Source organism: Peromyscus eremicus, chromosome 20 (assembly GCF_949786415.1).
Source record: "Peromyscus eremicus chromosome 20, PerEre_H2_v1, whole genome shotgun sequence".
Classification (NCBI taxonomy): Eukaryota; Metazoa; Chordata; class Mammalia; order Rodentia; family Cricetidae; genus Peromyscus; species Peromyscus eremicus.
Genome location: NC_081436.1, coordinates 21096161 through 21106245, shown reverse-complemented (window position 1 = coordinate 21106245; position 10085 = coordinate 21096161). Strand labels below are relative to the sequence as shown.

The 10085-nt window shown below is 46.3% G+C and overlaps 1 protein-coding gene across 1 annotated transcript; it reads right to left on the bottom strand.

Annotated features, from left to right (window-relative positions):
- Nucleotides 1-1757: 1757 nt before the first annotated feature.
- Nucleotides 1758-6609, bottom strand: Snu13 (small nuclear ribonucleoprotein 13). The gene is made up of 3 exons (XM_059247167.1): nucleotides 6440-6609; nucleotides 4133-4253; nucleotides 1758-2128 (listed from the first exon to the last, which is right to left on the bottom strand). The coding sequence occupies exons 1-3, from the start codon at nucleotides 6440-6442 to the stop codon at nucleotides 1866-1868; spliced, it is 387 nt and encodes a 128-aa protein (XP_059103150.1). The 5' UTR covers nucleotides 6443-6609; the 3' UTR covers nucleotides 1758-1865.
- Nucleotides 6610-10085: the final 3476 nt, after the last annotated feature.

Sequence of the window (10085 nt, the reverse complement as noted above, 5' to 3'; positions counted from 1 at the left end):
TTGTGTGGCACAGGTGTGAAAGCACGGTAAGTAGGAGAGGTGGCAGTTCAGTTGCCAACACTAATTCTGCCTGTGCCTGACTGACTGCCAGTAGTGGTTTTCAACTGGGGGTGATTTTGTTCCCAGGGCACAGTGATTAATGTAGGATCATTTCTGGTTAGGAGTGGAGGTGGAATGTTACTGCCATCTAGTGTGCAGAGGCCTGCCAGGCTGCCCTACAAATGGGTCCCTGCAAACCAACTTGTGTTAGGAAATCCTGTTCTAGAATGTAACACTTCAGTGACTGCATCTGTACAAGAGAATTTTGAACTACCAAGCCAGAAACTTGTGTGATATGTGATAGCTTTACATAGCCCCTCCTTTTTTTCTATATTATTTTACTCTTATGTGCTTTGGTGTTTTGCCTGCATGTATGTTTGTGTGAGGGTGTTGGACCCTGGAGTTATAGAGCGCTGTGGGCTGCCATGTGGTTGCTGGGAATTGCTCTTAACCAGTGAGCCACCTCTCTAGTCACATAGCCCTCCGCTTTTTTTTCTCTTGAGATAAGCCCTAGGCTGGAGCCCCGACACCAACACACATTGAAACAAAACAATAAATGGGAGTGGTGGTGCATACCTGTAATTCCAGCATGGGAAGTGGAGGCAGGGATCTCTTGAGAATTCAGGCCAGCCTGGTCTACACACCCAGTCCATGTCTCAAGGCTCCCCCACCCCATGTTACAACTGCCCTAGAACGCTAAGCATTTCATTTCAAATATTAGCTAATAAAACTGAAAGTCAGGCACTGCTGCCATTTCATTTAACATGAAGTAGGAACATATTTATTAGGATGCTCAAGAATGAACAACATTATTATCACTCTCTTCATGTGATAGAGAATACATCTGACCCATGTTGTGGGAGGAAAAGGATAAAGCCTCCCTCCCAAAGTGGGTGTCAAATGGCTCCACAAAAAAATCCCCATTCAACCAAGGACAGGATGTTCCTGATAGCATTGTCACTGCTGTAAATTCCAGCCCCAGAGTCCTTTATTCCAGCACGAACTGACTATTTTGTCCTTGTCACTCTCAGATCCAGGCAAGTCAAACTCACCCAGGCTGCCTGAGTCTGCAGACCATCCCTTTGACTTGTTACTGCCTTGATACCCTCAGTAGGGAACGGGTGAGAATATAAGGTTACACATATCAAAAACACACAAACATTAATAGATGGCACTTGGACATAGGCTTAACATTATCAAACTTCCTCTACAAATGATGGTGTGGTGGGCGGGAGGGACTGCTCCCCAAACAAAGATCTTCAGTCCTGTTAACATTTATGGAGATCTTGTATGCAAAGGCATGAGGGACCAGTGTTACTTCATCTTACCCTGCACAGAGGAATGAGTTTGTAGGTGAAAATAGACACTATCCCTGGCTTAGGTTTTTCCTGGTTATTCCTGCTGTTAAATGGTGACATTCTGCCTCCCACCTGTCTTAGGTATCATTTCACTTTTTTAAAAGATTAAAAAATGGTAGAAGAGAGGATGAGGAGATGGGGACAAAACAACCCTGTAAGACAAAAATACAAAAACCGAGCTGGGCAGTGGTGGTGCATGCCTTTAATCCCAGCATTCGGGAGGCAGAGGCAGGCAGATCTTTGTGAGTTCAAGGCCAGCCTGGTCTCCAAAGTGAGTTCCAGGAAAGGCGCAAAGCTACACAGAAAAACCCTGTCTCAAAAAAACAAAAAAAAACAAAACAAAAAAATACAAAAACCGGATGTAGTACAATATTTATAATAGAAACTGGCTGAAAATACCGCATGCTAACAGACAATATGATACACAAGTGGGGTGGGAGTAGACAGGAAAGGGCAGAGGCCACAGGCCTACACCAGGAGCCTTTCAATAGACTGCTGGATGGACTGGATCTGCTGCTTTAGCTGGGAGCCTTCTTTGATGGTAACAGAACAGGCGATGACAGGTCTAGAGACCCCACAGGCCCGTCCTAGGGCCTGCTTGGAGCGCACAAATACATAGGGGACATTCTTGTCTTCACACAGCAGTGGGAGGTGCAGGATGATCTCCAAGGGCTCAGCGTCTGCTGCCATCACAATGAACTCAGAGATGCCCCTGTTGAGGGTTTTGGTGGCTGTTGAGACAGAACATGAAGCCAACAGATGACATGGGGCTTGGGCAGAGCAGCCACAGCAAAGTAAGGAAAAAGTAACCCATACAAGGACACAATGCTCAGGACAAGCCAGGCGAGGTGGTGCAGCTGGGAGGCAGATGTCTGAGTTCGAGGCCAGCCTGGTCTACACAGTGGGTTCCAGGACAGCCAAAGCCAAAGCTGCATAATTGAGACCCTGTCTCAAAGGGGGCCTGGGGCATGGAGAGAACAAAACAAAAACCAATTTTCTGCCTGGAGCGGCCCTGTAATGTAATAATACTTAATCCTTCCTCAGTGTCTTTCTCACCCACTCAGCATAAGGATATACCAGCACAAAGTAATGCTTCTATAGTTTTAACCTGTCCCCAAGGCCTCAGTTCTCTGTGCAAACCTCACTTTCTGAGAAGATTCAATCCAAAAAGATCCTCAAACAGCTACACGCCCCATCCTCCTTCACAGCAGGCCTGCCTTCCATAGTCCACACCTTCCTTCGTATGTGACCGCCAAGAATGGAGGACACAACAGAACAGGCCCATGAGCAGTAGTCTGCTTTGCCTTCTCCCCACAACATAGGTAAAAGACTCCCATTTCTTCAGGGTCCCCTAAAATCTCAAACGTGATATTTTAATTAATATCTTAAAAACAAAGCCGCTCGGCCGGGCAGTGGTGGCGCACTCCTTTAATCCCAGTATTCAGGAGACAGAGGCAGGAGGATCTTTGTGAGTTCGAGGCCAGCGTGGTCTACAGAGCAAGATCCAGGACAGCTAGGGCTGTTACACATAGAAATTCTTGTCTCAAAAAACAAACAAAAACCAAACCAAACCAAAAACAAAAACTGGAGAGATGGATCAGTGGTTAAGAGTACTGACTGCTCTTCCAGAGGACCTGGGTTCAATTCCCAGCACCCACATGGCAGCTCACACCTGTCTGTAATTTCAGTTCCAGAGGATCTGATACAGACATACATGCAGGTAAAAACACCAATGCACATAAATGGAAATAAAAATAAATTAAGAAAAAGAAAATCTCTACTACAGAAAGCTATTTGGTTTTCTTTTTTCTAGGCAGAAATGTCATGGCACATATAAAGTCCACTGAAAAATTGTTCATTCAACAAACTAAGCATGGCAGTGCACACCTATAATCCCAGCACTTGAGAGGGACAGGAGGATCAGCTCAAGGTTGGCTACTTAGTAAATTGTGAGGCTCTCCCAAACAAACAAACCAACAAAACACAAAAACTCCTCAGCCCGTCTGCCCCTACCCTGCAACTCCACCCCCTCCCCTCCACACACAAAAGAAAAATGTTTCTGAGAACCACTGAAATTCATGCATCCCACAGTTGCCAAATACTGAAAAGCATTACAATCCTTTTCTTTTTGATAGTTCTAAAGAGTAAAACTTCATACAGTTTTAACAACTGCTTTCCAAATGGCTCCACAAAAATAAATAAAATACATTTTTTTGGTTTGTTTTTCGAGACAGGGTTTCTCTATGTAGCTTTGCGCCTTTCCTGGGACTCACTTTGTAGAACAGGCTGGCCTCAAACTCAGAGATCCGCCTGCCTCTGCTTCCCGAGTGCTGGGATTAAAGGCGTGCGCCACCACTGCTGGGCTAAAATACATTTATATATTCAGAGAGAAAAGGCAAATATAGCAAAATGTTAACCACTGATGGCTCTACATCCTAACTACCTTTTGCATCTAATGCCAAATGGATCTTTCATTGGTCGGTAAAGAACTTCTAGAGTGCACATTAGCCCAACTATTTAAGAAGTTGAGGTAAGAGGACTGCTTGGGTTGGGGAGTTCGAGGCCACCCTGGGAACACACCAAGACCTGCCTCCACAAAGTAAAATAGAAAGTGAAGGATGGTGAAGATGAGTGAAAATAAAACATCCAGCCCTTCTTCCAAACTAGAAATCCAGGAGATCCCTGTTGAAAACAGGGGCCTTCAGCACCCCAGCATCACCCAGTGCTTATCTCACCTTCATTGGCTCCTTTCCGAAGCTGCTTGTAGTTACATGACTGCTGAACGAGGTCCAGCAACTTCTTGGTGAGGTGGGCATCTGCGAGGGGATAGGCCTTCGGATTTACATCAGCCTCTGTCTGTGAGACCAGAAGGTATTTCAGATAATTACAAACTATCAATGACTGAGACCAGCTTGGTTCCCTCCTTACACATACACATGCATACCACCCCCCACCCTCTACTTTAGGGATAGATGACACCCAACTTCAAAAACAGCCCCTAGCAATGCAACAAGAAACCAACCAAGTACAGACAGAATATGTATATTAACACAGGTCTGACCACTCTAATGCTGTCTTCTGGACCCTAAGGGCAAGAGCAATCATACACACACACACACACACACACTCACACACATATACCCATAATTACAAAATTTTAGCTCAGTGGTAAAAGCGCTTGCCTAGCAAGTGCAAGGCCCTGGGTTCGGTCCTCCGCTTTGGGGGAAAAAAAAATTCAAAAGTTAAACCACTTAATTTCATGTTTTTGTGATGCTGGCAATTCAAGACCTTGCGCATGCTAGCAAAGCACTGGATCTGTATTTTCAGCCCACACCTTTTTGAGACAAGGCTTGCTATACAGCCCAGGCTAGCCAACTTGAATCCCTAGCTTGATCAATTTGATCTCCTTGTATACCTGACAGTCAAACATGCATGTTTTTTTTGTTTGTTTGTTTTTGTTGTTGTTGTTGTTTTAAGAGATAGGGTTTCTCTGGGTAGCTTTGGAGCCTGTCCTGGAACTCGCTCTGTAGACCTGGCTGGCCTCGAACTCACAGAGACCCACCTGCCTCTGCCTCTCGAATGCTGGGATTAAAGGCGTGGACCACCACCACCCGGCTACACGCATGATTTTGATTTAGCAAATTACAGCCATACATAACCTAATAATGCCTCTGTCAACAAGACCCTGCTCACATAAAATTCCAACGGAGCTGAAAAAGGCCAGTGACACTAGCCACTTTGAAATTCTAGCAAAAAAGTTATGCTAGTTGTATACAGTGGTACATAAAATTACGCACAGTACATTAAAAGTTGCCACTTGACGTTACTGGCTTATGTTATTTACCACACTATACTTTATTATTTTTTGTGTATTATAAAGAGGTTACTGTAGATAGTACACTTGTTGTGGCAGCAGCATCCTGGTTTTAAGAATGACTGACCGACCAGCTTTGGTGTGGTGGCACACATCTGTAATCCTAGCTGAGGCAGGAGGATGAGAGTCCAAGCCGGAGCGCACCCGTCCTTAAGGGATGCAGGACTGCATTGCAAACATTACAGAAACTCGTTATCCCCATTTCACAGCCGGTGCAAACTGCCGCACAGTTCAACCGGAGAGCACCGGATCTCAAACTCTTCACTGGTTTAGCCCTGGCTTAGAGGCTTCCTCAAACCAGATGCAGCCAGTCCCTAAACCTCGGAGGAGGGGGCGCGAAAGTTACCAAAACCGATCTGGAACCCAAGTGCTGGATTAAATCTCAGTACAGACGTGAAAGGGCTCGCCAAACTCTTTCCTCCTTACTATGCTCCAATCCTAACTAGTCACAACAGGAAACACGACCTGGAACCCTCTCTCGACAACATTAAAGTGGCGACGATCGAGCGTTATCGTCACACGTGGTGCAAGCAGGACCTCCGATTTCTGAGTCTCACCGTAGGAATCTTTCCTGGGCCTCCAGCCGGGGTCACTCCACATTCTCCCTGACCCCAAACTTAAAACAAAACAAAACAAACAAACAAACAAACAAAAACCAAACGCCCCTGAATTCCCCAAGCCGTGTTAGCCCCTGACAGACATAGACAGTAGACGCAGACCCCACGGCGCCACTCTCCCAAACCCCGGGCGTGGGAAAGGAGTGGGCAGAGGCTGACAATCCCGTGATTTCTCGTCATCTTCTAGAGATCGTTTAAAAAGAAAAAAAAAAAAATAAGGCAAAGGGAATGGAGACCGAGTTTTCCAGACACCTCCACCACCCCACGTGGGGCGGTCATTTTCCCACGCGGCGCCCGGCCTCTCCCCCCCCCCCCCCCGCCCGGCCTCTAGCCACGCCCACCGCTGCAAAACCGATCGGGCCACGGAGCTCGGAGCCGGCTCCGGCCGCCCGGGTTCTCGACTCTGCCGCCCGAGTTCTAACCCGGGACCCGGAGGTCGGCCATGGCGGGGCTGGGCGAGATGGCGCGCGCGCTCCGCCTCCCGCGGGACGGAGCGCACCGAGGCCCGCGCCCCCCGCTCCGCGCGCTGGCGGCCCCACGCGCTCACTCACCATGGCTGCGGTGCGCCGGCCTCGCCGCGATTCGAGAACAGCCCAACTCCAGACGGGCCGAAACGCGGCGCAGAAAGAGGAGCGGAAATCACTTCCTGCGCGGGAGGAAGCGGAAGTGACGTCACTCCGGGTGCGCGGTGACGTCGCCCCGGCGCCGTTCCCACAGTGCTCAAGGGCTGAAGTCGTCTGTGGTTGAAGGAACGGCTTTTACTGGATTTTGTTAGCGTCCTAGTATAAATGATTGGCCCAAACTATGAATTAAACATTCGGGAAGCCGGGCGGTGGTGGCACACGCCTTTAATCCCAGCACTCAGGAGGCAGAGGCAGGCGGATCTCTGTAAGTTCAAGACCAGCCTGGTCTACAGAGTGAGTTCCAGGACAGCCAGGGCTACACAGAGGAACCCTGTCTCAATAAACCAAAAAATATAAGTAAACATTCGGGAGTGGCACACCAATACAAAGGGTTGTTTTTCAAGACAGGGTTTCTCTGTAGCTCTGTAGACCAGGCTGGCCTGGAACTCACAGAGATCCACCTGCCTCTGCCTCCTCTAAGTGCTGGGATTAAAGGTGTTTGCCTCTACCGCCCAGCTATTGCCTGTTTTTTTTTTTTTTGTTTGTTTTGTTTTGTTTTGTTTTGTTTTTTAGTTTTTTGGGTTTTTTTTGTTTTTCTTTTTCTTTTTCAAGCACGTCGTGTACCCTTTGAAAGTCGTCTTCTCAGGCCTGAGGTGATGGCCAGTCTGTCACTCCAGCACTTGAAAAATGAGGCAGGAGAATCATTTCGTTGCCAGCTTCGGTTACATAGCAAGTTCGAGGCCAGCTTTGGGCTACATGAGACCTTGTCTTCCTCCTCAAGAAAACAAAATAAAAACTCACCTGTCTAATCCCCCAGTGTTAGTCAAATTCCAAGTAAATATTTTCTTCCTCTTGAGATCGGCCTCATCAATATTTCTGGTGGAGCGTGGAGTTAGAACTCACTTAGGTGATTTCTACAGTCGGTTTGGAGTGGGGAGATAATTACAGAATGACAGTGAGGTTGTGTTTGGAGTCTTAATAACACACCTGCTTTCTTCTGCCCAGCGCCTTGCCCCAATCCTCCCCCCCTTTTTTTTTTTTTTTTTTTTTTTTGGTTTTTCGAGACAGGGTTTCTCAGTATAACAGCCTTGGCTGTCCCGGAACTTGCTCTGTAGACCAGTCTGGCCTCGAACTCACAGAGATCTGCCGGCCTCTGCCCCCGAAGTGCTGGGATTAAAGGCATGAGCCACCATCGCACGCTTGCCCCTTAATGCTGCACTAAAACTCTGGTTGCTAGGCCGGGCGGTGGTGGCGCACGCCTTTAATCCCAGCACCCAGGAGGCAGAGCCAGGCGGATCTCTGTGAGTTCGAGGCCAGCCTGGGCTACCAAGTGAGTTCCAGGACAGGCGCAAAGCTACACAGAGAAACCCTGTCTCGAAAAAACAAAAAACAAAAAACAAAAAACAAAAAACAAAAAACAAAAAACAAAAAACAAAAAACAAAAAACAAAAAACAAAAAACAAAAAACAAAAAACAAAAAACAACAAAACAACAAACAAACAAACAAACAAACAAAAAAACTCTGGTTGCTCTTCCATAAAATATTGGTTCAATTCCCAGCACCCACACAGCAGCTAACAACTATGACTCCAGTTCCAGGGGTATCCAACTCCCTCTTCTAGCTTCCATGAGCACTGTGATGTACAGACTTATATTCGGGCAAACACCCATACACAGGAAATGAAACTTTTGTTTTTAAAAGAGTGAATATAGAAGCCAGGTGGTAGTGGCACATTCTTTTAATTTCAGCACTCTGGAGTTCCATGCCAGCCTTGTCTACAGAGTTCCAGAACAGCCAGGGCTACACAGAGAAACCCTGTCTCGAAAAACTAAGTAAATAAATAAATAAATAAATAAAATGATAATAACAATAATAATAAAAGTGAATATAGCTGGGCAATGGTGGCACATGCCTTTAATCTTAGCACTCAGGAGGCAGAGGCAGGCAGATCTCTGAGTTTGAGGCCAGCCTGGTGTACAGAGTGAGTTCCAGGACAGCCAGAGCTGTTACACAGAGAAACCATGCAAAAAAAAACAAAAAACAAAAAACCCAGAGTGAATATCAAATCAGATCCTTCATTCCCCACACTAAACTTTATCTTTTGCACATCTAATAAGACTTGTTAAAAGGAAACAAAACAAAACCATCTCCAAACATTTCCAAAAAATGCTTGCTGATTGTCTCAGTGACTGCACCTCATCTCTGTTGGGTACTGTTTTATATCTCTGACTTATTTGGTTCAATTAGCCTCCACTGTTGGGGGAATGAAATCTATGTATTCTAATCCAGTCTTAGGTATGTCCTTATTGTTTGCTTCTTAGATGTGCTTTATGAAAATTTACAGTTATTATTTTACCTACTTGGTATCCTAGTTCACCACTCTAGATCTCCCTAGTAGTGACTGAGGGTTTTATTACTTTAATTTTCTCATTAGAATATGCTAATTATACATAATGAGTTGGCTAGTTGGTTGGTTTGTTGTGTTTTGACCTAGGGCCACACCCTAGCTGTAGCTGGTTTGAACTTGTAGCAGACCTCTTGCCTCCTCTCCCTCTCCAGTGCTATGGTTATAGGCCTGTCTCAAGATAATGTTTGACTCTACAGTGGGTAGGGATCAATCATCTCTGCCTGGCTGGGAAACTCAATATGTAGATCAACCAGTCTCTGAACTCACAGAGATCCTCCTGCCTCTGCCTCCCGAGTGCTGGGAATAAAGGCATGTATAGCCCAACTTTCTTTGGACCACCAGCTCCCAAATAATGACACAGAGACTTTTTTTTTTTTTTTTTTTTTTGGTTTTTCAAGACAGGGTTTCTCTGTGTAGCTTTGCGCCTTTCCTGGAACTCACTTGGTAGCCCAGGCTGGCCTCGAACTCACAGAGATCTGCCTGGCTCTGCCTCCAGAGTGCTGGGATTAAAGGCGTGCGACACAGAGACTTCTTATAGTTTGATAGCTTGGCCTTAGTTTAGGCTTGTTCCCAACTAGCTGTTAAAACATAAATTAACGAGCCAGGTGGTGGTGGTGGTGGTGGCAGCGGCGGCGGCGCACGCCTTTAATCCCAGCACTACTCCTTCAAGGTCACCTCTGTTTCAGAGAAGTAAAAACCCACCAAGCAGAGCAGAAAAACTTATTGTATTTTTTTTTTTTTTTGGTTTTTTGAGACAGGATTTCTCTGTGTAATTTTGGTGCTTGTCCTGGATCTCGCGCTGTAGACCAGGCTGGCCTTGAACTCGCAGAGATCCTCCTGGCTCTGCCTCCCGAGTGCTGGGATTAAAGGCGTGCGCCACCACTGCCCAGCGCTTATTGTATTCTTTAGCTCTAGAAATGGAATTTATTTTATTTAGTAAAGTAAATGCCTGGTGGCTTGTGCCTGTAATCCCAGCACTTAGAAAACTGAGACAGGAGGATTGCTGTGAGTTTGAGGTCAGCCTGGGTTATACAGTGATTTCTAAGCCAGAAATCTCAGAAAAGCAAAAGTAGGAGAGGAGAGGGGAGGGAAAGGGAGGAGAGGGGAGAGGAGGGGAGGGGAGGATAGTGATTGATTTGGAGATACAGTTCTTTAAGAACCTCGTG

Excerpts from the sequence above, each read along its gene's own strand:
- Snu13 (XM_059247167.1), bottom strand. Across the intron at positions 2,129-4,132 it reads TCGGAAAGGAGCCAATGAAG|CCACCAAAACCCTCAACAGG; the intron begins GTGAGATAAGCA and ends CTGTCTCAACAG.